The following is a 25316-nucleotide window of genomic DNA, read 5'->3' as shown; positions in this document are numbered from 1 at the left end:
GCTGACCAAGAATTCTCACGAATAACCCTGTTATAAATCATCCTGGGTCATTAGCAAACTATAAAGTACATAATTATCTTCCTGTGATGAAAGTACATGACCCTGCTTCTTTACAGTTATCTAGTAGGAGCACTTATTGAAGGCTTCCACTTTGTCTGCTTTATTAATATTTAACTCTGTCTATTAATGGGCCTCTGCTAGTGTTAGACTTTCTCCCATTACTACTTTTTTTTTAATAATTCTGTTACAATTTTTTCCTATCGCTGAAGAAACTGTATATGTAGCTAGGTTAGTCCTGGATGTTTCTTTTATGTCTTCCCTTCTATTACCCCTTTTCTCCTTTTATTTTGATCCACCGCTGGCGATGTTTGATTATGTTCACTTTGCCTCTTACATTTGAACTTATGTCTTTCATAGAATCATTTAGGTTGGAAAAGACGCTTAAGATCATTGAGTCCAACCGTAGTTTGGACTGTCATCCTGATCTTGGTGAGCCTTTTAACCCATGTGCTTGCTGTAGCACTGAGGCTTTCTGGCTGCCTAATAATCTTAAAGAACTCCATTGTTTCATTCATTATTTCCCTCCCACCTAGATTTTGGGGTTTTTTTTCCTCTGACTATTTTGCTTATATTTTTGCGGGTAAGTTTCTGTTGTGGAAGCATCGGATATATCTATAACCGCTTGGGGCCATGCTCTGTTGCCCACATTAAATGTATTGAGGTCATCATTTCTGGCCTTGGAAAACCACCGATTTCTGTTCCAATGACTGATCTTTATCTGTCATAATGAAGGCTAAGCCAAGATTGAGTGGCTTTTGTATTAGGGAGTCAGAAGTTTTAGAAACACTGATGACATACTATTGCCAGGAGCAAGAAAGTAACCACATCAGTGAGTATCCACAGACTCCCTATGAAATGATGTCCTTGTCTGAAATGGCACGTGTAAGGGCTATGTCATTACGCAGGAGGGCAGTGGTAACAGACGTGAGGGAGGAGGGTGAAAACACCTCAGCAAAGGTGAACTTCTTGCAAATGAAGATAAACGCAGCACCAGGACTAGGTTCCTGGATACCACTCATGATTGCCCCATGGAGAACCTCATCTGGGAACTCATGCAAGGGACGAAGCTGCTCTTGCTGTATTCCAGGACCGGTTCCTTATGTTGCTTTCAAAGAGTAGCAGTGATTGCAGCGTCTTTAGATTCAGAATTCTCTTGGGAGCAACAAAAGCCAAGGAAATTTACTGTTTCCTGGTGTTAGCTTAAAACATTAAAAAAGCCTACGTAACTGTGGAGAAGTTTGACAAGAGGCACCACTTTTTAATGCTTTTATAGACTGGCACAGTCTTTGCCAGCAGCAGGGAAAGCATTTAAGAACCTAGAAATCAAGGTTTGGAGCAAATTTCATGCCACTTATTGGAAAAAGACCATGAGGAAATAGTCATTGGCTAAAAATCAAGATAACACAAGTTATTAAAAGCAGAAGAGCATTCTTCAAAAAGCCAAAGCTGCCTTCAAATGAGGTAGACTTCAGCTGGGCAATTCATTTTGAGATCTGTCCTGACTTGAAATGTTGGTGAAAGAGGCTTTGGTGACAGAGCAACAGGACAACCTGCAGAGCTCATCCACGAGGAGTGGTGATCCTTGCCTAGGACTGCTTCAGTACTTGAAGGCTGGAAGGAGGCTAATATGCCAGCAGTTTTAGTAAAAAGCGCTTTTTATACATTGAGGGGAGGCTGGGGGAAATAAGACACAAAAAACTTAACCCTACAAAAGGACTTTCCAATTCTGAATGACTGGGAGAGAAAGCACAGATGGAATTCAGCATCGCCAGAGGTAGAGTGGTGAATGTGAAGGGAAAATGGGATTAAAAATAAGTGGGCTGCGAGCTGAGCATAACCCTTAGAGACAAGATTGTAGGGTGGGATCCCTGGGACCTGTCTATGCACCCTACTGAGAAAAGAGCCACGGTATTTCAGGTATGACCTCCCCAGGGCCAAGCAGAGGGGTGACACCTCCTCTTGATCTGCTGAGCACATCCTCCTACCGTCACCCACCTCTTAGTTGTAGCAAGAGCCCTCACTTGTCCCCTGTTCAAGCTGGTATCCTCCATAACCTCTTTATCCATGCCCAGACCATTGTTTCCCAGCCAGAACTGATATTTGGGGTCATTCTTCCTCAGATGCAGAATTTTCTCCTTCTTGTTGAATATGATCAGGTTTTTTTGTCTCAGTCCTCAAGTTTCTTAGGGTGCCTCTAGCACAACGGACAAAGCCCCTCGTTTAGTGTCATCTGCAAATTTGGTAAGGGTGTGCTGTGCCCCATCATCCATCACTGACAGAAGACAACAAGGTGGGCTCCAGTGTTGACTCCTGGGCTTCTCCACTTGCACCTTGCGACCAGCAAGTTCCTGAGGATCTTGAACTGTAATTCTTACAAAAGGGTTATCCTTGAACTGTCATCCTACTGTAATCTTTCGGAAAACATCAGCTTGATGCCCAGTCAAAGGAACAAATTACACAACAGCAATTAAGAGGAAAGGAAAACAGAACAAACCCAAAACCACATTATGCCTTTGTGGAAATCTGCCACGTGCTTGTGGTTTGGTTGCTGCGTGCACTTCTGGTTCTGCCTCTCCAAAGAAAATCTGGGAGAACTGGCAAGGCTCAGGGAGGGATGGCAAAGGGGACAAAGATGTGACAGTTTCTGTGTGAGAAACTGCACAGGCTGGGGCTGTTCCCATTCAAAAGACTATCATAAAGGTCTGAAATCGTGGCTAGATGGAGGACGTGACTGCAGAGCAGCATCTCTCTGTCTCTTCCACCGGAAGGAGGGGACTGCAAAGAATAAATACTATCAAATGAAGCAAGCAGGAGCCAAGCTCAAATCCGAATTCCTCCCACCACACACAACTGAGCTGTGAAATGTTGCTCCAGGACACGTTCAATGCTAAAGGCTTACACAGTTTCAGGGGATGCTGGGCAAGAAATCCACTGAGGATCACTAAATACATAAAAAGGACATCTGGCTCGGGCAGTCCCTGAGCTGCGTGTAGCCAAGGGCTGGGAAAGGACTTGCGGGTGGGAGTAGGACATCAAAGACATTTGTTGTGATGAAATCCCTCCCAAATATGTGCTTGCAGCCAGGATCAAAGTCAGGGCACTGGCCTGCCCGCAGTGATTATGCACCGTGAGACATCAGTGCATGTCCTCCGTAATAATAAAACCTCATTGCGCTTATTAGTGGGTATTTACAGCATAATTTATCCTGTTCCCGTTTGAGCTGATGGTCTCCAGCCGTCCTTCTCTGGCTTTGCTAGTCCCAGCTAGTGATCTGCCTGTAGTTACGCCTTGCTTCTCGATTCCTATGGATGTGATGGAGGTTGCCCTGTGTTTCCCTTGCCCATGCTGGCCTTTTGAGCAGGCTGCTGCCCGAAAGACCTTCTGCCAACACAGTACAGCTGTGCTGGTGCTTCCAGAGTTTACACCGGCTCTTACTCATAGCTTCTAGTAGAGGAAAAAGTATTTGGATTTTTTTTTTTTTTGTTATACTTGGTAAATCTCCTCAAGTTTCTTTCTCTAAGCCCTGAATTTCAGCCTGTGGTTTGTACTCTGGTACCCTTCCAGGTGAGAAGCATCCATCCCATTTGTGCCCCCCTCCTTTCTCTGCCCGTCCACAGGAACCAGCGCCCCACACACCCCTGACTCTGTGTTCCCCAGCTGCTGGGTCTGACTCTGTCCATGCTCTCGATAGTCGAGAAGCCCAGAGGCGAGATGCCGTGTACCGTGGAGGTGTGTTTGTGCTTGCGCTCAGCCTGGCCAGGGAGCATGGGCAGCCCTTCCTGAGCCTGCCAAGCCCCAGCTACAGGCAGAAGGCTCTTGGCAGTGGGATTTGCTGGGTGCCTCGCTCCTCGGACACAGGCAGGCAGGCAGGCATGTCCACGTGAGGCCAGGGGTGGCCCTGCTGCCGGGCAGCTGCTGCCACACTGGTATCAGGAGCAATTAATGCTGAGCTGACCGTGGACCTCTGCAGAGCTGAGTGGGAGGGATGCTGAGCTGCCAGGCAGCGCTCCTGCGCACGTGGGCAGCAGCAAGCATGCAGGGCTCTTCCCTGGTTAATTCAGGCTGGCATTGCAAAAAAAAAAAAAATGCTTGGAGGCCCGACAGGAGACATCTCTGCTCAGAATAGTCCTTTCACCCCAACCACGGCCTCTCCGGGACCAGACCACTGAAGCTGTTGCTGTCTGGTTTCAGAACCGTGTCCCTCCACCTTGCTGCAGCGGCACATGGCAGACCTGCTCCGCAGCGACCGTGACCTGGCCCCCAGCTTCCTCAACAGCGTCCTCAACCAGCTGAACTGGGCTTTCTCCGAGTTCATTGGCATGATTCAGGAGGTGAGCGTGGTGCCCGGGGCTGTGGGGTCCGGCACTCAATGGCAGCCCGTGTCCTGCACACAGCGAGGTTCAAGACACAAGTCTTGGGGTTGGGAGTGCAGTGATTCCTTGGCACGCATGGGAGCTGAGCTGGGCTAGGGATCACAGCCTTCCTTTTGGGAAGGGGCACCTTGTGAAGCTGTCTCCATTGCTTGGCAGATCCAGCAGGCAGCAGAGCGCTTGGAGAGGAACTTCGTGGACAGCCGCCAGCTGAAGGTGTGTGCCACCTGCTTTGACCTGTCGGTGAGCTTGCTCAGGGTGCTGGAAATGACCGTCACGCTGGCTCCAGAGATCTTTCTGGACTGGAATCGCCCGTCGTCAGAGCTGCTGCTGCGGAGGCTTGCCCAGGTATCATCCTCTCACGAGGTGTGAAGTGTCCTCTGAAGGGGCATGGGGGGCCCTCTGCCCTCTCTCCAGATGTGCTGTGAAGTGGGGGCTCCTGCTGCAAACGCTGTCGTACTTAAAGGTGCTATGGCAAACCCAGCTGCTGCAGAACCAGTGCTCCCTAAAATCGCCACATGTCAACTGCTCCCCTCCTTTGGAACTAGCCTGGCCACAGCTGATTTCTGCCTCTACCAGGAGGGAGGATGACAGCCCCTTTGATCCTCTTTCAGAGGGTCTATGGCCAGTTTGTTCCACCCAGTAGGTGCTGAATGGTCCTGTGACAAGCAGTGCCGTGAAATCCAGAGAGGAGGTGTGGTACAACTTAGCAAGAGCTGTAGGGAGTATAGCTGGCTTCACAGGGAACATGCCCCCATGTTTGGGCAGGCATCTTGGTCCTTTGTCCCTCAGTCCTAGACTATGGTACCAAACGTCTCTGCTTCCCTGCCGGGGTGACCAGGACAGCCCCATTCCAACCCACAACACCCCTTAGGCTCCAGTAAATTAGTTTTTTTTTCTAAAGCACAAGCAGCCCTGGAAAGCCCTTAGGACAGGCTGTTCTTTTGCGGGCCAGCCTGGTGGAGAGCAGGCATATATACCTTACCTACACCCCAAGGGTTGGGTTGCTCCAAGGGTTGATGAGGCAAAGCAAGACACAGTGCGGTCTCTTACAGCAGTCTTGTGGGAAGTGCTCAGCCTGAGATTCTGGGATTTTTCCTGTTAAAGGAGGAAAGCGAGGGACCCTTAACGGGTGGTTTGGGCAAGCTGGGGAATAGCCAGCAGAGTGCAAGGTGCTGCAGCATCCCCCTCGTGTCCTGGTGCTGCCACAAAGCCGTGCCCACCACTGAACGTGTCTGCAGAGGGGTGCGTGCTGCTCTCTGTGCATGAGGGCAACAGGAAGAGGGATGCTGTGTCTGAGAGGTGGTGCACAGCTTGCAGCGCTTGTGTCAAGCATGGAGCAGTCCCCGCTCATCCCACTGGGGGTTTGGGTGAGAGATAATGGTGGCTAATTAAGTGTCTTTACAGTTGATTCCTTCGGTGCTGGTCGTAGGCAGAAATTTCTGCCTGTGGTGGTGCTCTGTCAAGCAGAGGAGCACATTTCTCTCTGTGCTCATCCTGTGCTTCAGGGCCATACTGCTGCCAGCTCCAGGCAGGGCAGGACCTGGACTGTTCTTCACCCTGCTGACACTGGTTTTGCCCAGCGGCAGCTGCCAGCTCACTCTTCATGGGCTGTGGATGTCGTAGGGACTGTAGCTTCTGTTTGCTGAGAGCTTTTGTCCACAGAAGTAGCTTGGCATCTGTAGGTGGGATTCAGATTTAGGTGGAAGATGCTGAGGTTCAGGTGTCTTGACTTCAGACTGACTCTTCCATGGGAGGTTTGGGTCTGATACAACCACTGTGGTGTGGTGCCACCTCCTTCCATGCCAGGGCCAAGCTGTGTCTCTGCTCCGAGCCTGCCTTTGTGCATCCACCAGCTCCCGGGCACCAAACCTGAGCTATAGGGACATGCTGCCCCAAATCATGCTCTCTGGATGCTGCTCACAGGAAGGCCCTTCCAGAAAGTACAAACGCTCTGGTTTTCCCTACACAGCTCTTGAACCAGGTGCTGAACCGTGTGACAGCTGAAAGGAACTTGTTTGACAGAGTGGTCAACCTCCGTCTGCCGGGTGAGTCCATGCATTAACTCTCTGTCCCTCTCTGTTGAAAACATGCTGGAGGCATGCCCTTGGGAAGCGAGGGGTGGCTTGTACTGAAGGTCAGTGCAGAGGTGTACGGGATCAGACCTGCCGCATCCCTGGCTGGGAAGCCAGTCTGGTGCCGCAGACTGCCACGGAGGTGCTGTCTTCAGAAGATATATAAATCCTCCAGGCAGACCTGAGCTTTGATGCTCTTCCTAGACCCTTAGCCTGTGTTTGCCCAGCAGCTCTGGTTGCCTCCAGGATGTCTGTCCTCATGAGACAGCTGATTCATGGGTTTGGTGGTCCGTGGTGGAACCGTGTGTGCTTGGGCAGGGAGGTATGTTGCCAGACACTGATGTGACACAGGTTAGGTGGGAGCTGTTTGAAAGGCTCAAAGCCCTGGACAGATTGAAGTTTAGGTAGCAGGCATGGTTGCTGTGCTCTGCATTGAGCAAAGGGTGCACTGAATTGCTGGGGGAAGCCGTTCTCACCAACGTCAGCCCTCTTCCTCATGGAGGTGACTGTGGGCAGCTGAGCTGGGCTTGGTAGCAGAGACTGGCTCCAGGTGCTGTCTTACGGGCATCCTGCATCCTGGAGGTGTTCAAGGGCAGGCTGGATGGGGCTTTGAGTGACCTGGTCTAGTGAGAGGTGTCCCTGTCCATGGCAGGAGGGTTGGAACTCGATGGTCTTTAAGGTCCCTTCCAACCCAAACCATTCTATGATTCTATATTTCCCATACAGCAGCTGGATTTTCCTGGCTGCTTTAGGAGGGGACAGACCACCTTCTCCTTTTGAGGCTTGGAAGAGGCAGAAGTGCTCCATTGTGAAAACAGTGCCCAAGTCTGGGGTTTGCATTAGTGGGGAAGACTCCTCTGTCCTTGATGAAACCCATGGCCCCACCAGAGAGCCCAGGTCACGGTGCCTACCTCCTGGACTGCTCCGCCACCAAGTCTAGAAGTTGCAGTGCAGCCTTGTTCTGTCTGTCATGCGGTGACAGTGGCTCTGTTTCTTTTTTGCTTCCGTAGGGCTGGAGAGCGTGGACCATTACCCAATCCTTGTGGCCGTGACAGGGATACTGGTCCGGCTGCTTGTGGACACTGATGTTCAGGGGTGAGTGGCTTTTGACTTCTGAAGCACGGGGTCACTGCATGTGGACATTGCTTTGGGCACTGCAGTACTCTGCACCGTGGGAGGTGTTGAAGGAGCAATGCGGGCGCGTGGGGACCAAAGCGAGGTGAGGCAGATGTGCATGGAGCAGGCAGAATCCAAGGAACTGCATATCCGTGCAGCAACTGCACCCCAGTGCTACTGCTGGGTGCAAAGCTCCTTCCTGTGGTGTGGGAAAGCCCTTGTGCTTGTGAGAGGTAGCTATGAGGTGCTGTACCGACAGCATATTCGCACCTTCCTCCCTGGGATGGGGTCTGGCACTCTGTGTGACAGGACAGCTGCTGTCAGAGGTTGTGGGCATCGGAGGTTGTGAGTGCCGCATGTAAAAGGTCTGTGCTGACAGATGTGGTGACACAGGCAAAGTGCTGCAGCACACAGTGATGGATGCAAGGGAGTTTGTTAAAGCTCCTTTGCTTTGGACCCATCTCAGGAAGGCATCAAAATGTGTGCAGACCTCCCTGGCTGCCCAGAGCTGTGGCATGAGGGTGAGACAAATCCTGTCCAGGTGCTTAGGTGATGCTGGTTTTCAGGTGAAGCAAATTTTCTTGTCTTTATGGTAACCGGCTATTCAGAGAGACAGCACTGGGGGAGTGATAGAGCTGGACAAAGCGATGGATGATCTGGTGGTTTACGTGTGTCTGTGCCTGGTTGTACTGAGTCCTGAAAAGAGGCTCATGCTGATATGCTCTGCAGCCCTGCCTTTGCTCTCTCCCAGTGTCATTCGTAGGTGTCTTGCCTGGCCACCGTGCCCTGTAGGATGCTGTCGGAGATGGTACTCTTCTGTCTGCGCTGCAAATCCTGCTTGTTTTCGCGTTTGGAGAACATGATAGTCTCTGGCTTTGCGGAGAGCAGAGCCCCATCTGGCCGAGCAGCTCAGCCCTGCAGCCAGTCTTTCAGCTTCTCTCAAGGACTCAAAGATGTACACAAATATATCTAATTATATCCTGCCTCCCGTGGCTGCTGCACCAGTCTCACAGCCCCAAGTGTGACAGTGCCAAGAGCTTAGCACAAGGTCACTCATCAGTGGTCTTTTTGGACTGTGAACAGGGGTGGATTTTGTTTGCCCCCAGAATCTCGCTCCATGGAAAGGGCAAACGGCATGAATTTGACGCCACAACTAGACGCTTCTTCCTGGAGGGAAGAGGGGCGGTGATAAAGCAGTTCCCTGCATGCCGGGCAGGACAAGAAGTCCTTCCCTGGCTCCCTGTCCCTTGAACATCTGTCCCAGACTAGGTCATTTGTGGAGTCAAAGAGGGGAAGGGGTAAAGCTCTTTCTCTGGCCCTTGGAAGAGTGCTAGGGAGATGGTGGTGTGACAAAACACATCCTTCCCAGCCTGCAGGGAGTCCTGGGGAGATAAGAAGCTTCCAGACCATGTCTACTTTACCGGAAAAGCCAGTTGTGCTTTGGGTTAGGGAAGCCCGGGCACCTGGTGTGAAAGGGGCTGTACATTGCCAAGCAGCAATGTTCCCTGTCTGCCAACAGCATCCTCCACACCTTGGGCAGCGGCGGGCTGTGTGGTCACAAACCAGAGGTGCCGTATCCTGTGGTGTGTGGTTGGGTCGTGGCAAGTCTCTGACGGATCTTCAGGGGCTTTGCCGTCATCTCCTTGGGCACTGGAAAGAAGAAATAAATACAAAAAGGGGGGTACGACGCGAGAAAAGCTGAGCAGGCGAAACACAAGGTGACATAGGAGGAAACGCGGGGAAAAATGTCTATAAAACAAAATGCCTCTATGTGATTTTGCAAAGCCCTGCACTAAATTTGAGGTTTGATACGTCACTGATCTATAAAAGGCAAGCTGACGTTGCAGCAGAGCATTTAGGTCAATCGAGACAAAAGAACCAAGGCTGGTGGTTTGGAGACCCTCTACCGCTAATCGAGCAGAGGGGGTGGGCAGCCTGATGGTAGACATCAGCGTGGCCGCAGGCAGAGTACCTCACATGGAAGGGCAAACTGAGCCACCCACCCTCTGCCACACTCTGAATTGAGGACCAGTGTTGTACCATGCTTACAGAGTGGTTCTGCTCTGTGCAGGCGCATTCAAAAACAGCAAACAGGGGCAGGATGGAGAAAACCAGCAGATATGAGAGGAAATGTGGAGGCTTTCCTGCTGCCTTTGCATTCCTCGAGGGTTCAGTCCTGGTTTGATCCTGTGTGCAAGTCACTTGGCACCATCGCCACAGGGTGCTGAAGACTGGGAAGTGCAGCTGGGGTGAGCAGATCCCCATAGGGATCTCCTCCCCACAGTCGCCCAAAAACCAGGGAGAATGGTTCAGGTCAACAACATTGGCCCAGAGCAGGGCAGTGGGAAGTGTCTGACTGACCGAATGAGTAAAAGGATGGTTCATGGAGTGGAAAAAGAGAATTCAAACCTTCCTCCAGTCTGTATGCTGCCTTGGGAGATGATTGCCATGGGTTGTGTTGCTGCAGGAGGTAACTGAAGAGATTTAAAGGATCCCATATGTAACCGGGCTCTCCAGTGCAGACCTATTTTATATGAACTCAAGAGGAGACAGCTTTCCTTTTTCCCTCTTTTTCCCTCTTTTTCCCTTTTTCCCTTTTTCCCTTTTTCCCTTTTTCCCTTTTTCCCTTTTTCCTTTTTTTTTTCCTTTTTTTCCTTTTTTTCCCCTTTTCCCTTTTCCTTTTCCCTCTTTCCTCTTTCCTTCTTTTTAACTCTTTCCTTTTGCCTTTTCTTCCCTTCCTCTCAGTGCAGCAAGTAGGGTAACAGGACAGACTTTTTTCCTTCCTTGGAAGCGCTCTGCCTGGGCAGGTAGCAGGTAGCAAACTCTTCCACGTCCCGTTTGGCAACTCCCAGGTTACCAGAAGTAATTAACTGAGCGAGATCGTACAACCCACATTTGCACGTAGGAACTTCTCTGTGGGAACTGCTGAGGACAGCAGCTGTTACCCTCACTGGTTCCCTGCGAGGAGGCTCTACCCCAGAAGATGAGGACAGGGGATGGGACGTCGGGTGACTTCCTTGGCTTGGCTGTGGTCGTTCTGGTTGCCTCTATCCCAGCAAGGCAGCACTGTGCCAGGTGCTTGGTAGGAAGGTGCTGCAAGCTTTGCCCTGGGAGAGACGATGGGTTCATCTTCTGGTGGAGGAGGGAGGTCCCATTTGTGGGGCCAAAACGTTCCAGTAGGGAAGGGTGGGAGTAAGGAGGGCAGGGCCCTGCCGACTCATCCAGCCATGTTATCAGGATGCAGTCGGATGCCTCGGCTGCTCCTTGCCCAGCACAGGACGCTCAGCCAGGCATCAAGTCCTCTTGCTACGGACTCCTGGCATCAAACAGAGCCATTAAGCACAAGAAAAGGGAACGTTGCCCAGGCTGGGATGTGATGAGACAGTTGATACATCATACGCCGTAGTCCCTGGATGGAGTGGGCTGTGCTTTTGAGAGAAGAAATGCATTTCCACATCAGGTCTGGTAGGAGGGCTGGTGCTGCTTGTGGTGAACCAAAGCTTCAGTGCCCACCTCGTCTGGGCTTACTGATCTTTGTAAAGCCTCCATGGGTCACTTACCACAACTCCCAAATACTTGCTGGAGGCTGGAGGGTGAAAAGGAAAACCTTGTGTTGATAACGAGAGCATCCTTAGAGAGCAGAGGGCTTGAACCAGAGCGGGGCCTGAGGATTTCATGGCTCGGCTCCCTCGCTGGATGTAACGAACTTTGCAAACAGGAGCAGAGGAGAATTAGTGCAGGGCACAGATGGGGAACGGCTAGCTCAAGCTGGGGTCCCTCAGCAGAGGGTCTTCTTGTTCCCAGGCAGGAGCGTGGCCGTTGCCCTGTGTTTCCCAGCAGAGCAGCTGCCAGTCCCTCGAGGGCTTGCTGGGAGGGAGCTAAACCTCATCATCAGGCGAGAGCGGGGCAGCCTGGCGCTGGGGCTGGGCTGTCTCACCAACAGGCAGCAGTTCCTTGGTTTAAAGCCCAAAAAGCCAACTGCATCCTGGGCTGCATCCCCAGCAGCATGGCCAGCAGGGTGACAGAGGGGACTCTGCCCCTCTGCTCTGCTCTGGTGAGACCCCACCTGCAGTGTTGCTGCTGTGTTCAGCTCTGGGACCCTCAGCATAAGGACGTGGGCCTGTTGGAGCGGGTCCAGAGGAGGCCACAAAGATGATCAGAAGGCTGGAGCACCTCTGCTTTGAAGGCAGGCTGAGAGTTGGGGTTGTTTAGCTTGGAGAGGAGAAGGCTTTATAAAAGCCCCTTCCAGTAACTAAAGGGGTTACAGGAGAGCTGGGGAGGGACTCAGGGAGTGTAGTGATAGGACAAGGAGTAATGGTTTTAAACTGAAAGAGGGGAGATTTAGATTAGATATTAGGAAGAAGTTCTTTACTCTGAGGGTGGTGAGGCACTGGAACAGGTTGCCCAGAGAAGCTGTGGATGCCCCATCCCTGGAAGTGTTCAAGGCCAGGCTGGACGGGGCTTTGGGCAACCTGGGCTGGTAGGAGGTGTCCCTGCCTATGGCAGGGGGGTTGGAACTGGATGATCTTCAAAGTCCTTTCCAACCTAAACCATTGTATGATTCTATCATTCTGTCATTCTATTTTGGCTTCTGCAATGTTGTTGTGGGACCACTCAGCTCTCCTGCCGTGCTGCCCCCTCCCAGCCCTCCGGTCTGACAGCAGTTGAGCAGCACCTTCGTTGCGGAGAGTTTCAGCACCTGGCAGGGGCCAAGGAGGCAGAGATGCCCATGCGCTGCCTCCTTGCCAGGCCCTAATGACTGAGTCTTGGTTTTGCAGGGAGGAGAGGGAAGGCAGGATCAGGCTGGCTGAGCCAGGAGTTGGGCTGAATCGTTGGGTCCGCGCCAGAGACCCTGGCTGCCTTCAGCCGGTATCATCCCCCAGTTTGTCTGCTAAATAATTGAGCAGATTTTCTATCAAGCCTCCTTTGGAGTGAGCTAATGGAGCAGCGTTGGCCAGAGCTTGTGTAAGGATCCCGGCGAGAGCAAGGGGCAGGGGAGGGGGTGAGATCTGATGGTGAAGCTGTTGGTCCCCTGCATGTGAGGGCACCTTGTAATTAGGACCAGGTATATAGGTTGGAACAGGCTTTGTGGAAAGCGAGTGGCCATCCCAGAGCAGAGTTGAGTCGTGTTCTGCCAGGTCTCAGCCACCACTCTGCTCCTCGGGCTTCCCCCATACCCCATGGATGCCATCCCCCGTGTTCCCCAGCTCTGCCTGCAGCCAATGTCCTCCGTGTGAGTCTGGAGGATTAGGACACATGCAAGGAGCCAGCAAACCTGCCTGCAGCACAGCTGTACAGGAAGAGACCTAAGCAGCCATCAGGGTGCATCTCCCAGGGACTTCTGCCCTAAAGATGGAGAGGATAGAGGGAAGAGCACTGTGGTCACCAGGAACATGGTGGTACCAGCTAGCAGAGCACAGGACAGGGATCCTGGGCCAGAAACAACCACGCTATACCAGTGGGATGCTGAGCACGAGCCAGTGGGACCTGCCAGGAGGAGTGGCACTGGGCTGATGTGATGTTGAGGTAATTCTGGCTGGATCTCTGCACTCTTCTCCTTCGCATAGTACAGATGGGTGGAGAGGGATGGACTGGCAGGAGGGAGGAGACAGAGAGATTGTCTGGGCAGAAGAAACATGTTGGTGAGTGGGAAGGTGAGTAGGCATGAGGCCATGTGGGGGAGACAGGCAAAGCAGACTCCGTTCCAAATTGCTAGGTGGTTTTGGGGTTGCCTCCACTGGAGAAGTCACAGAAGATCCCAGTCTGCAGGTTCCTAAACTCAGCCTGGCCACCTACCTGCACGCTTGAACCCTGCTGGGACCCTGGGGACTTGGCTGGTCCCCACTGGACGTGGTAGTTCTCTGCAGTCTTGTGTCATTACCGATCACTTGAACACTAATGCTCCTTCAACACATGTTGATGAGCGAGCTGTGGTGGAAGGAGGGGCAGGAGTAGACATTTCATGGACCGCTCAGTCTGAAGAAGACCTTGCTACCTTGCCCTAAAAGCTCGGAAAATGAGTGATACTCAAGTCTCATGATGCGTAACGTATCAGGGTGAGGGTGAGCCAGAGCACAGTTGCGTGACTAGCTCAGGCCTAGCTTTCATGGTTAAAAAAGGAGTCTGGCCTTACTGGTCTTACCATTTTTACAAGCTGCCAGCTCCAAAAGCTATGTCTTGGGCAGTGGGACTGCCAAAGCTGGAATCTCCTGGCCCCTGGGGTCTGTTGGGCACACTGGGAGGCAGGAGCAGGCAGGGTGCTGGTAACCACCACGCTTCACTGCTTTGAGGTCTTTGGAAAACCATGAGCATTGTAAGGAAAAGATCCAGGTCCAATCGTGTGTCTGGTCCCGGCAGCAGGAGGACAGGAAGGGACTCTGTGCCCGCGTTGTCCTTACTGGCACCTGAAGTGCCAGGGGAGACAGGAGTCAGCATTGGAGGCTGGTCCCCAAAGCTAGTTCTATCCCCGCGTGCTCAGACGCAGGTCCCTGCGTGCCGGGGATGCCGTTCTTTGTGCTGACCCATTACTTCACCCTGCAGAGCGAAGGAGCGGGAGGCTGAGGTTTGGCAGCAAGCCGGCACTGTAATGGTGCAGATGGCTGCCGAGAGAGGACGGTGTATTCCTCGGGGACCATCCATTACGTTACCCAACTCCTGCCTGTCGGGGAGGCTGTGCTCCTGGCTATGTTTTTCCTTGCTGAGATGATTTGCATTTCAGGCTCTTTAATGAACTCTTTTGACAGTTCAAACTGCCTTGCCTTGCTCGTTGGAGCAGCAGTGTGGTGCGGGGCACTTACAGAGAACTAGAAAGGTGTGAAACGCAGCCCCAGGATTGTCCTGGGTAAGGCAGCGGAGAGCCCTTGGGGGCAGCACTGATACAAACCTCAGATATGCTGTCCCCGGTGTAGTGGGGCTCAGCCTTCCAGCAAGGGACAGGAGAATTGCAGCCATCTGAGAAGAGCTCTCCTGGGCTTCTCCAGGCTGGTGTGTCCCTGGAGAAGTCCTCAGGAGCTTTTCTTACATTCCAGTTGGCCTGAGCTTTAGTCATTTGTCTCAGCTCAGGATCATAGAATCATAGAATGGTTTAGGTTGGAAGGGACCTTGAAGATTATCCAGTTCCAACCCCCCTGCCATAGGCAGGGACGCCTCCCACTAGACCAAGTTGCTCCAAGCCCCATCCAGCCTGGCCTTGAACACCTCCAGGGATGGGGCATCCACAGCTTCTCTGGGCAACCTGTTCCAGTGCCTTACCACCCGTAAAGTGATACATTTCTTCCTTAAATTTAATCTAAACCTGCCCTCTTCCAGTTTAAAGCCATTCCCCCTCATCCTATCACTACATGCCCTAGTAAAAAGTCCCTCCCCAGCTCTCCTGGAGGCCCCCTTTAGGTACTGGAAGGCCGCAATAAAATCTCCCAGGAACCTTCTCTTCTCCAGGCTGAACAGCCCCAACTCTCTCAGCCTCTCCTCATAGGAGAGGTGCTCCAGCCCTTGGATCATCTTCATGGCCCTCCTCTGGACCCGCTCCAACAGGTCCATGTCCTTATGTTGGGGATGGAGGTTTGCAGGAGCACTAATGCCTGGGAAGCTGATTTTGGCACCAGGGAGGGGGATGGGAGGGAGACCTACAAGGATGGCAACAGAAGAGCAGCGGGTGGGTAACACCCACTCCGGGTGCTGAAACCCAGAGCAGCACTTCACCTTTCCTTCGGAAGAAAGATGCAGTGCTTAGATGCGGCACGTGCTCCAGCACGGGCTCAGTACCCTCTCGGCAGGCGTGTGCCACGCTCCGGGCAGCACCCATGTCAGGTTTGGACTTGGTCCCCTCTTGGCTGGATCTCTTCTCTTTCCCAGGCATTCCCAGCGCAAATTCAAACCATCCTTCCCGTTGGATCCCTGCCTGGGTGCAAAGCCAGGGGATGGCATCGCCTTAGCTCCGTCCTCGAGAGGCAGGGTACCACTCACTTATCCATCCAATACTGAAGCACCTCGCCACCCCCCCACCGGCAGCACCCCGGCATGGCCGGCTCGGCATGGCAGGCTCGTCAGGAGCGCCGCGCTAACGCGAGGCGACAGGGCCGGCAGCGGTGAGCACGCGGGGAGTGAGGGCGCAGGCCAGCGGGGCCTGTCGCTCTGCATCCCGTCGCCTTTGCCAGCCGCCGAGCAGCGGCTGCGGGGCACGCGGCAGCGGGGCACGTATCGCATGGCGCTGCCCACGAGGTCGGTGTCAGGAGGGGTGCCGCTGTTGCAGGATAGCTGCTCTCCCAAACGCTCTCCCCTCCTTCGATGCGTGGTGGGGGTGGTTCTGACAAGCGCTTTGGGCACGGTTGACTTTTTTCTGAGGAAAAAAAAAGGAGCTGCTTGTTTCCTGGCTGAAAAAGTTGAAGGGACAGGTGCTAGCGCTGTCCCGATGCCGCAGGGACCTTCCCCTCCCACCGGTTGGTCGCAGGGCTGCCAGCAGCTCCTGGGGCTGGGGCACACGGCTGTGTGGGGGCTATGGGTTGAGGGGGAAGGTCTGTGAAGGGTCCTGGTCCCTGTTTTTGGGTTGTGTCTGAGCTGCGCTCCTGTCTGCGGGGTGGCCCCGGCATCCCCCATGCTACAGGCAACTGCCTGCTCCCACTCAGGCTGCGGAGGGGGCTGCGGTGACTGGGAGATGGGGGGACACCCTTATTCCTCTGCGGGATAAGGCAGGTGTTGGAGGGGGGGGCATCGCTGGGGGCAATGGGGGAAGCAGGGCAGGTGTCCGGTGAGGCGGGGGGGCACTTAGCCAAGGACCAGGACAGTCCAACCCTGAGCAGGTCTCCCCAAGGTGCCTCTCGCCTGCATCTAAATCCTGCTCGTCCCTATTTAGGTCCAGATGTGCCCCTTGTGTTGGTTGGTGCTGCTCCCTCCCCAGCTCCCAGGTGTCACTGAGGACCTGCCCTCCTGGGGACAAGTCACTGGACCTCCTCTCACAGCAGCCCCGGGCCACCATTGCCGTCTTGGCACATTTAACCCCCTTGCCAAGCTCACCCTAACGCCGTTTGATGGGAACAGAGGCTGCGAGCCCGGTGCGAATCGCCTGGCTCTGTGTGCCAGGTCAGCAGGAATTCGGGGCTCCCTCAGACCCCCAGACTGTGATTGCCGCAGCCATGGGTTGCGGGGTGGCTGCATGCCACTGCCCTGCAAGGGCAAGGAGACACTTAGCCCAGTGTGAGCTTAAAAAAATAGGCATTTTTATTCCAATGTAACTAGAGAATTACGACCCAGGAGAGGAGAGGATTACTCACATTTATCGATAGGCTTATTAGATTACTGCCTAAATAGCTGTGCTTTAGCAGCGCGTTCGTCCGCCTCAAGGAGAAACGGCGAAGGAGGGCGGTGCATCTGAGCCCTCATCGTCCTTGGTGGCGTGGGGAGCGCTGAGCAATGCGGGCCGGGACGCTGTATCGCATCACCTAATCCTGCTTTGACTATTTACAGCTTCTCGGGAGGCAAAAGCTTGTCACGTTTGCTTGGCTGCATAACTGGTCAGACGCTGAGCTCCGTCCCTCCTGCGTGGCCGCTTTCGGAGAGGTGGCGCGTACCCCACTTTGCGACACGGTGATGCTCCCCCCGCTCCCAGCCACGGCATGGTGATGGGGACCGGCACGGGTTGGGAGAGGACGGTGGCACTGCCATCCCCAGGGGCTCCGGCATGAGCGAGGACACTGCCCCACTCGTCACAGCTATTCCTTGGCCGGCAGGGGTTCCAAGGCCGTGGTCCCGGGTTGTGTCTCATATGTCCAGAGCCATGGCAGACCGCTGTCCCGGTGTCACCATTGGGGAGTTTGGCTGCCTGAATGAAGCAGAGGTTCCTCCGGCGTGCTCGGTTCATCAGCATTACCCTTGTGCTAACGAAGCCATTGCCAGTGGCTTACGCAAGAGGCTTTTGCTGGGCACCAGTGTGTCCCCAGCCCAAAACCCACCAGGAGCTCATGGCTGAAGCAGTTGTGGGTGATGCCGATCACCCTCGCGGGTCATGGTCAAGCCAGAAATTTGGGGTGCCTGATAATCCTGCTTCTAGCAGTGATGGAGGAGACCAGTTCTTAGGAGGCTCTGGCACTCTTCCCTGCTATGACACTATGGGGGTGTCCGAAAAGATGGAGCTGATGGACTCCGAGTCCGACTTGAGCTGCAGGACCTTGGGGTGCTTGGCGTCAGGGAAATCCTCGCCGAGGGCCAGGCGGATCTTGCCGTTCTGTGTCTCCCTGACGGGCTCAAGGAAGACCACGTGCTTGTTGGCGCTGACCTTGCGGTTTGGCCCGTCGGTGGCGGGGGGAGTGGTGCTGAGGATGGAGGACTGGGCGCTGCACTCCTGCGGAGGGCTGAGAGGAGCCGGCTTCTTGCAGCAGCTCAGGCAGCGGCAGGGCGTGAGGTACAAGTAGATGAGCACGAGCACCAGGCTCACAATGCACCCCAGCAGGGTTGTGAGGCCGGTGCTGAAGGTCTCCCCGTCCGGCTTGGGGTAGTGGACCGTCACATTGACTTCACAGAGCCTGCTGAAATTGCGGGGGCTGTTGATGGCCAAGCCCACGTAGACCCCCGAGTGCCAGGGCTTGGCCACTGCAATCTTGAGGCTGCCGTTGTGGTAGACCTCCAAGGAGCGGTTGCTGTTTCCTGGATGTTTGATGGGCTCGTGGTGAGGGGAGATCCACATGTAGGTGGTGGCTGTGGCCGGCGGGCTGGTGTTGCAGGCAAGCAGGAGGGTCTGGCCCACCATCACGGGGAAGGGCACGGGGTGCACGTCTTCGGGACCCGCCGAGCAGTTCTCAAACATGTGGCTGTATTTGAGGAACTTGATCAGGGACCGGGGCACGTTGTCAGACACCTTGCAGGTGTGTTCCTCGAAGAAATCCTTCACGGAGCTGAAACCTCGCTGCTTCCAGCGCTGGAGCATCAGGTAGAGCGGGCAGCTGCACCTGACGGGGTTGTTGTGTAGGTACAAGCCATTCCTGATGTTTTCGGGCAGAGCTGCCAGCTCCTCCACAGGGATGCTGCTCAGGCTGTTGGAGGAGAGGTCCAGCGTGCGGAGGCTGTAGTTGCCCAGCCCCTGTACCGAGTGGAAGGGGAAGGTGGTCAGGTTGTTCCAGCTCAGGTAGACTTTCCGCAGGCCGCTCAGCTTGGCGAAGGCGTTTTCATCCACGCGCGTGATGCGGTTGTTGTAGAGCAGCAGCTCCTCCAAGCTCACCAGCGCGTCGAAGTAGTGCGTCTCGACAGCACGCAGGTGGTTGGAGGACATGTCGAGGTGCCGCAGGTAGGAGGCATTGTGGAAAGCCTGTGGAGAAAGGTCCTTAATCTGGTTGTGGCTGATGTGGAGGGCCTCCAGGTGTGGGAGGGTGGCCAGCCAACGGTCATGGAGCTGGGTGAGGGCGTTGTGGCTGAGGTCCAGCGTGGTGGCGGTGGGCGGCAGCGCCCGGGGCACGCGCTGCAGCGTCTGCCGGCTGCAGCTCAGCAGGTCGGAGGTGCAGATGCAGGCGGCGGGGCAGCTGCGGGGCAGCGGGGAGGCGCGGGGAGCGCGGCCCTGGGCGCACAGCTGGAGCAGCAGCAGCAGCTTTGCCGCCCGCAGCCAGAGCGGGTCTGTGGGTGCCCACGGGGACATTGCGCCAGGCAGGAGCCTCTGTGCAGCCCGGAGGAGAAAAACGTGCCGCGGTCCTCCCTGGTCTCCCCTTGTGCTGTCTTGGGTCGGGGTGAGGGGGGGTCTACCAAGCATCCGCAGGCACCCCGTTGCACCCCACAAAGGAGGATCCCGATTCCAGCCGCGGGGCGTGGAAAGAGTTAAAGGTCGGCATCGCCCTGCCCGGTCCCGCCGCCTACCTGTGCCTGTGCTCCGGCCACCGGGGGCTGCCCGGCTGCGACCGGGGGTCGGTGTCCGGCATCGGGGGGCTCCGTCGTTTGGGGGGATGCTGTGTTTCGGGGCTGGGCGGACGCCGGGGCTGGTTCCCGGAGCTGCCGAGTTTCTCAGGGCTCCGCACCGCCGCCGCCGCCGCCGCGCATCCCCGCGCTGCCGGTGTCCCCGGTTGAGTCCCCTCCGGCCACCCGCTGCCTCCCGGTCGGCATCTCTCCCGGCGAACCGGGCGGGCTGCGGGGGCGTCGTCCCGCTCCTGCCCCTATTTAGGCGCTGGCGGGGAGGGGACGGACGGACCGGGCGGGATCCCATTGGTCCCGGCGCGGGGAGTGGTGGCCGCGGCGGTGGCCGTGGCCGTGGCCCGTCCCGCGAGTGGGCAGGGCGATGCGCAGCCGGCACTGGCACTGTCCCTTGTCCCCTGGAGGAAGGGCGGGGGGGGGGGGAAGAAGCCACCGTCCCTCCCGCTGGAAAAAGGAAACCTGCACCGGCTGCTCCGCCACCAGCCAGGCTCTGGGAGGGTGCTGGAATAGAGCCCCCCCCGCTGTCACCTCTGGGAGCCACTCGTGTCCCATCCTGCACCCAGGCGGGGATGGCAAAGCATCCCCCGACCCCCGTCACCACCCCACCGCCGCTGTCGTCCCCACCACCCCCCTGCACCACCCGGCAGGGACAGCCCCCTCCCCCCCCCCGGCCATGGGCTGAGCCCGATGGGGTCCCCACGGCAGACCGAGGGGGGGTGGGGGGGGGTGGAGGGGGAGGTGGCCGCAGGGTGAAGGACACGCAGGAATGTCATTACCCCACACCCAGGCGCGTTAGTGGGAAGCAGAAAGCCGGGGCTGGGGAATTGGTTTCCGTTAGGGCAGCAAAAAGCTAATTTGGCGACTGCTGCTGCGCCGAGGGGCTGCTGACCCCCCGCCCTTTTGGTGCCCCCCCCCCCGGCCCAGGCTTATCCTGCGCTGTCAGCCTTGCCCGAGGGCTGGTCACAGAGCCAAGGCTGTAGCCAAGCCCTTGCCAAGGGCTGTAGACATGGGCCAGTGCACCGGTGCCTGATGGAGATGCCCATTAAGGTGCCCGTCATCTGTCCTGGCTGTCCCCGCTGATGCTTGAAGCTGAGGAGAGCCTTGACTGCTCCCTCCTGCCTTGTGGGGACACCCACTTGCCCTTCAGGGGCGACACTGCGCCGTCCCCATGGTGCAGGGGTGCCACAGCCCCCAGCACAAGGCTGCTCCATAGCATCTCCCCTTTTACCCTCGTGGTGCTGTGCAGCCAGGGTGGTGCTGGCTGCTGCAGCCACCCTGCAGCTCCCCAGGATCCGCCGGGCACCGCTGCAGCCTCAGCAAGTGCTAATGCACCGTATCGATCCCCGGAGCCTCCGAGCTGGGGGGAGGGTGGTGTGGCGGAGGAGGAGGAGGAGGGTGGCTGCCTTTTGGCTTCATTTCAGCGTGTTCCTTCTGCCAGGAGAATAGGGCCACCAGACTGGGCGCTGTGTGTGCCCAGCTGTGCCCTGGACTCGTCCCCATGGGGACACAGGAGCTGGGAAGGGGGTCTCCCAAGGGTTACGGGCATGCAGGGTCATCTATGGGACCTGGCCCAGGGGCTCCCACATCGCCACTGCCATCACACGCCCTGCCGGGCACGGCGTCCCTGCAGTCTACGGGGAATGTGGTGCCATGCAGCCATCTGTGCGGTGGCTGGGGACCTGGTGTCCCTGTGACCGCGGGGTGGGTCGTGCCCAGGGGGGGCCCAGCCAGCTCTGGGGGTGGTGTGACGATAGGGGAGGCAGAAGCCTGACTGTGTCCCTTTGCAGGGCCGAGCGCGCAACGGCGGTGCTGCTGGCGGACCCCTGCTTCCAGCTGCGCTCCATCCAGTACCTGCTGGGCCACGCCGAGCCCTTGGCCCTGGCGGCTGCTGCCCCGGCCACGGACAAGCGCCATTTCTCCCTGCAAACCTGTAAGTGTCAGCTCCGCGTTGAGAGCTGGGCTGTGCTCACCACCAGCCACAGCTGGGATGGTAGGAGGGGACTAGGCTGCTGGTATCAGTGTCCCCTGCGACATGTCCCCAGCCCCCTTAGCCCTGGGAACAGGGGTCCATGGCTCCCCCATTGTCCTCCAGTGGTGGCACTTGGGATGGGACTGTGTTTAGTGCGTGCTTTTGGCACCAGCTTTATCCCCTCGCAGTGCCCAAAGTCCGGCTTGGTGTCCCCAGCATGGGGATCTCTGTCCCCAGCAGCAGGCTCCCTGTCCTGGCTGGTCTCTGAGGACAGCTGCAGCCTCCCCGTGCATCACCCAGCAGCCTCGGGGTAGCCCGAGGGTCACAATCACCCCACGCACACCCGGTTTATCCCCACAGACACAGAGTACATCAGTGCGGAGGAGCTGGCGAAGGTGGACAAGATGCTGAGCCACCTGAGTGAGGAGTCCAAGCAGGCGGCTGCCACCACACTGGTGAGTCCCCCCAGCCCCAGCCTGGTTCTCATGCTCAGCAGCAGCCCCAGCTCCCGGCACAGCTGTCCTGGGACACGGGGATTTTGCTGGCATCACTAACCACCTGGTGACCCCCCCACAGCCCACCAGCGAGGAAGACCTTTGCCCCATCTGCTACGCACATCCCATCTCGGCCATCTTCAGACCCTGCTCCCACAAGTCATGCAAGTGAGTACCATGTCTGTGTGCAGCCCCCACCGGGGTGACCGCCAGCCCCCTCCCCACTCCGTGCAGGGGGAGCTCACGCTCTTTCCTCTTGTCCCAGAGCCTGCATCAACCAGCACCTGATGAACAACAAGGACTGCTTCTTCTGCAAGGCCACCATCACAGGGGTGGATGACTTCACCAAGCCGGCCAGCTCATAGCACCCAGCCCCGTACCGCGGGCTCCCCCAGCTGAGCGGGGTGGACCCCTACACGCTGCCTTCTCCCCTAATGCGGGGCCAGGACCCAGCACGGGGCCGCAGCGTGGGGCAGGGGGCTGCAGGGAGGGAGAGGCTGGCAGGGGGGAGAGGTCCGATGCCAGCCTCCGGGGCCAGCGACCCCCCCACCCAGCTCCTGGGCTACAGCAGCCCCTCTGCCCCATGGGCCATTCTCAGGGAGGGGAGCCCATGGCCTCGGCTCTGCAGGGGATGTGCAGCAGCCTCGGGGCTGGGGAAGGGGGGTTGTTGGGGCTGGGTGTTTGGGCTGTTAACTTGCCCCAGGCCGGGAGCTGACTTCATGAAATGCAGCATTAAATTATTCTTCCTTATGTGGTGCCCTGCGACACGGGAATGGGGAAGCCAGGCTGGCCCTGGCAAGCAACCCCGCGCTCCGGCCATGTTCAGATGGTGCTCAGCAGTAGATGGAAATATAAATATTTAATCCAAGCAGAGCCAGGAGTGCAGAGCCCACCGGGGGCTGCTACATGATGATGCGCGGCTCTGGCACAGACTCGGCGATGGACTTGTGTGGCAGCACGTTGGCCCCATTGAGGTAGAGCTCATCGTTGACGATGACATCCTCGCCCAGCACTGTCACGTTCTCCATGCGCACCTGCCCCAGAGAGGCTCCGTCACTGACGCCTGCCTCGGCTCGGGGCTCAGTGCCATGCTCCTGCCTGTAGGCGCATCCCTCCATCCCTTCGGTCACGGCACAAGGGCAAGAACTGAGCCCCCATCCCCCCATGGGGGCACCCACATCCTCACCCACTGCCCCACGGAACAGCTCCAGCCCACAATGCAGGACTCCAGCCAGGAGTGGGACCGAATGCGGGCTCCCTTCAACACGGTGCAGCGTTTGATGCGCACCCCATCCTCCACCACCACGCCGGCCCCGATCGTCACGTTGGGGCCGATGACGCAGTTTGCCCCGATCTTGGCGCTGGGGTCCTGGAAGGAAGAGGGGCTGTGCCGGTGCCGGGAGGGCAGCCAGAGCTCTGAGCACAGCCCGCACCACTTGGCTAGCGTGGGGACAGGAGGGCACAGCTCGAGGAAAGCAGCAAGGACAGCAGTGGGAAGACAGGGACAGCCCGTGACACGTGCCCGGGGCCGGTGTGCTGGGGGCTGGCACTTACCACCAGCACGTTCCCTACGACACCGGGCCCCGAGTGCAGCTTCTCGGGATGCTGCGCCCGCAGCGCCTGCAGGTACATGCACATGCCCGTGAGGAAGTCCTTTGGCTGCCCGATGTCCATCCAGAAGCCTGTAGGGACAGAGCCGCGGTGACAGCCCCCAGCATGGGGGCAGCAGTGCAGCCAAGACCCCCCCCATGCTGCCGGCACTGTGCGCAGGGCCTTACCCTGGAGCTCCATGGCATAGAGCTGCCCTTCCTGCGCCATGGCTGGGAAGATCTCCTTCTCGATGGAGGTGGGGCGCAGCTGCAGGGACAGGGCGCAGGGCTGAGCGGGGGACCCGGCCCCCCCAGCCTGGCCCAGCCCAGCACCCCACTCCCTACCTGGATGCGTTGCAGGATGCCGGGGCTGAAGATGTAGAGCCCGGCATTGATCTTGTTGGACACAAAGACGCGTGGCTTCTCCACGAAGCGGCAGATGCGGCCGGTGTCAGCCTCACACACCACCACGCCATACTTGGCCGGCTCCTCCACACGGGTGACCACCAGTGAGCCCTCGCCGCCGTGCTGCCGATGGAAATGGGCCAGCGCCGCGAAGGGGAACTCGCAGATCACATCGCTGTTGAGGACAAAGAAGGGCTCCCCGCCCTCGGCCAGCAGGTCCCGTGCCAGCGCCAGTGGCCCCGCTGCCCAGCCGTGAGTGACGCCGCAGGGACGGGGTGAGCCCAGTGCCCGGGTCCTCCTGGCCCCACCTGTGCTCGTCCCAGCATCCCTGCTCCCCACCAGCCCTTCCAAACCCCCCATCCCACCCGACCCTCACCCAGGCCTGCTGTCCCTGGTCCTTCCTGTGCCTGTCCCGATGTCCCTGGTTCCTCATCCTGCCCATGCCCATCCTGGTGTCCCCCTCCCAGTGTCCACAGTGTTCCCCAGCCCTACCCATCCATCCCACCCTGCTGCCTGTGGTGTCCCACTCCCAGTATCCCCAGCCCTACCCATCCATCCCACCCTGCTGCCTGTGGTGTCTCCCTCCCAGTGTCTCCAGCCCTACCCATCCATCCCACCCTGCTGCCTGTGGTGTCCCCTCCCAGTATCCCCAGCATCCCCCAGCCCTACCTATCCATCCCACCCTGCTGCCCATGCTGTCCCCGCCCAGTGTCCCGTACCCATCCCGGTGTCCCCCCCCCCGCCCACCCCGCCGTCCCGGCCCCGCTGCCCGCACCCTACCCGTGCCCAGCGGCTCCTTCTCGTGGGACAGGGAGATGCGGATGCCGAGCTGCGGGCACAGGGTGAGCGGCGGGTGCGGGGCGGGATGCGGAGGGGGGGAGGGTGCGGGGAGGGGGGACACGGGGGCACGACCCTTACCCTCTGCTCCTGCTCCCGCATGGCGGCCCCCAGCGCCTCCGACATGTAGCTCACCGCCAGCACCACGTGGCTGACGCCGGCCTGCGGGAGCGCGGGTCAGCGGCCGGCGGGGGACCCCCGCGCCCCCCCCGGCCCCGCCGCCGCCGCCCCCACCTGCCGGAGGGCCTCCAGCTGGTGCAGCAGCAGCGCCTTATTGCAGAACTCCACCAGCGGCTTCGGCCGGCTCAGGGTCAGCGGCCGCAGCCGCGTCCCGAAGCCGCCCACCAGGATCAGCGCCCGCATCCCCCCGCGCTGCCCCGCGTCCCGCACCGACACGTCAGCGCCGCCCGCGCGCGCCTTCCGCGTCACCGCCGACCGCCACGCCCCCTCCCCGCGTCCCCCACCGACCGCCCCGGGTCCTAGCGCCCGCCCCGCGTTCCCCCGCCGACCGCCCC

General features: G+C 57.6%; 3 protein-coding genes across 4 annotated transcripts in view; 1 reads left to right on the top strand and 2 right to left on the bottom strand.

The window, feature by feature from the left end:
- The window catches only part of RNF123 (ring finger protein 123), a 51540-nt gene extending 28820 nt beyond the window's left edge, over window positions 1-22720 (top strand). Inside the window, exons 31-38 of the mRNA XM_082487717.1 lie at window positions 4252-4391; window positions 4590-4778; window positions 6403-6478; window positions 7516-7600; window positions 21295-21437; window positions 21837-21931; window positions 22053-22138; window positions 22236-22720. Of these exons, the coding sequence (XP_082343843.1) occupies window positions 4252-4391; window positions 4590-4778; window positions 6403-6478; window positions 7516-7600; window positions 21295-21437; window positions 21837-21931; window positions 22053-22138; window positions 22236-22335 (914 nt within the window). The 3' untranslated portion in view covers window positions 22336-22720. The remainder of the gene's footprint in view (window positions 1-4251; window positions 4392-4589; window positions 4779-6402; window positions 6479-7515; window positions 7601-21294; window positions 21438-21836; window positions 21932-22052; window positions 22139-22235) is intronic.
- Window positions 17715-19241, bottom strand: AMIGO3 (adhesion molecule with Ig like domain 3; the record flags this gene model as incomplete). Its single annotated transcript, XM_082487868.1, has 1 exon — window positions 17715-19241. The coding sequence occupies one exon, from the start codon at window positions 19239-19241 to the stop codon at window positions 17715-17717; it is 1527 nt and encodes a 508-aa protein (XP_082343994.1).
- A 90-nt stretch (window positions 22721-22810) lies between the features above and the next one.
- Window positions 22811-25226, bottom strand: GMPPB (GDP-mannose pyrophosphorylase B). Of its 2 annotated transcripts, XM_082487715.1 has the most exons (8): window positions 25036-25226; window positions 24883-24963; window positions 24745-24793; window positions 23905-24206; window positions 23749-23827; window positions 23525-23652; window positions 23157-23339; window positions 22811-23004 (listed from the first exon to the last, which is right to left on the bottom strand). In XM_082487715.1, exons 1-8 carry the CDS (start codon window positions 25162-25164, stop codon window positions 22873-22875), a joined length of 1083 nt encoding a protein of 360 aa, XP_082343841.1. In that variant the 5' UTR covers window positions 25165-25226; the 3' UTR covers window positions 22811-22872. The 2 variants fall into 2 exon arrangements, with proteins under 2 accessions (XP_082343841.1, XP_082343842.1); XM_082487716.1 differs by lacking the exon at window positions 23525-23652.
- Window positions 25227-25316: the final 90 nt, after the last annotated feature.

The sequence above is a fragment of the Vanellus vanellus genome (genome assembly GCF_965231255.1).
Source record: "Vanellus vanellus genome assembly, chromosome: 9".
Classification (NCBI taxonomy): Eukaryota; Metazoa; Chordata; class Aves; order Charadriiformes; family Charadriidae; genus Vanellus; species Vanellus vanellus.
The sequence above is the reverse complement of the archived record's forward strand: the minus strand, read 5'-3'. Positions and strand labels throughout refer to the sequence as shown.

What these genes read in the sequence shown, in the direction of transcription:
- GMPPB (XM_082487715.1), bottom strand. Translation starts at nt 25,164, where the DNA reads ATGCGGGCGCTGATCCTGGTGGGCGGCTTCGGGACGCGGCTGCGGCCG. An exon ending in CTATGCCATGGAGCTCCAGG is followed by an intron (nt 23,653 to 23,748) that starts GTAAGGCCCTGC and finishes CTGTCCCTACAG; the next exon opens with GCTTCTGGATGGACATCGGG. An exon ending in GCTGTTCCGTGGGGCAGTGG is followed by an intron (nt 23,005 to 23,156) that starts GTGAGGATGTGG and finishes TCTCTGGGGCAG; the next exon opens with GTGCGCATGGAGAACGTGAC.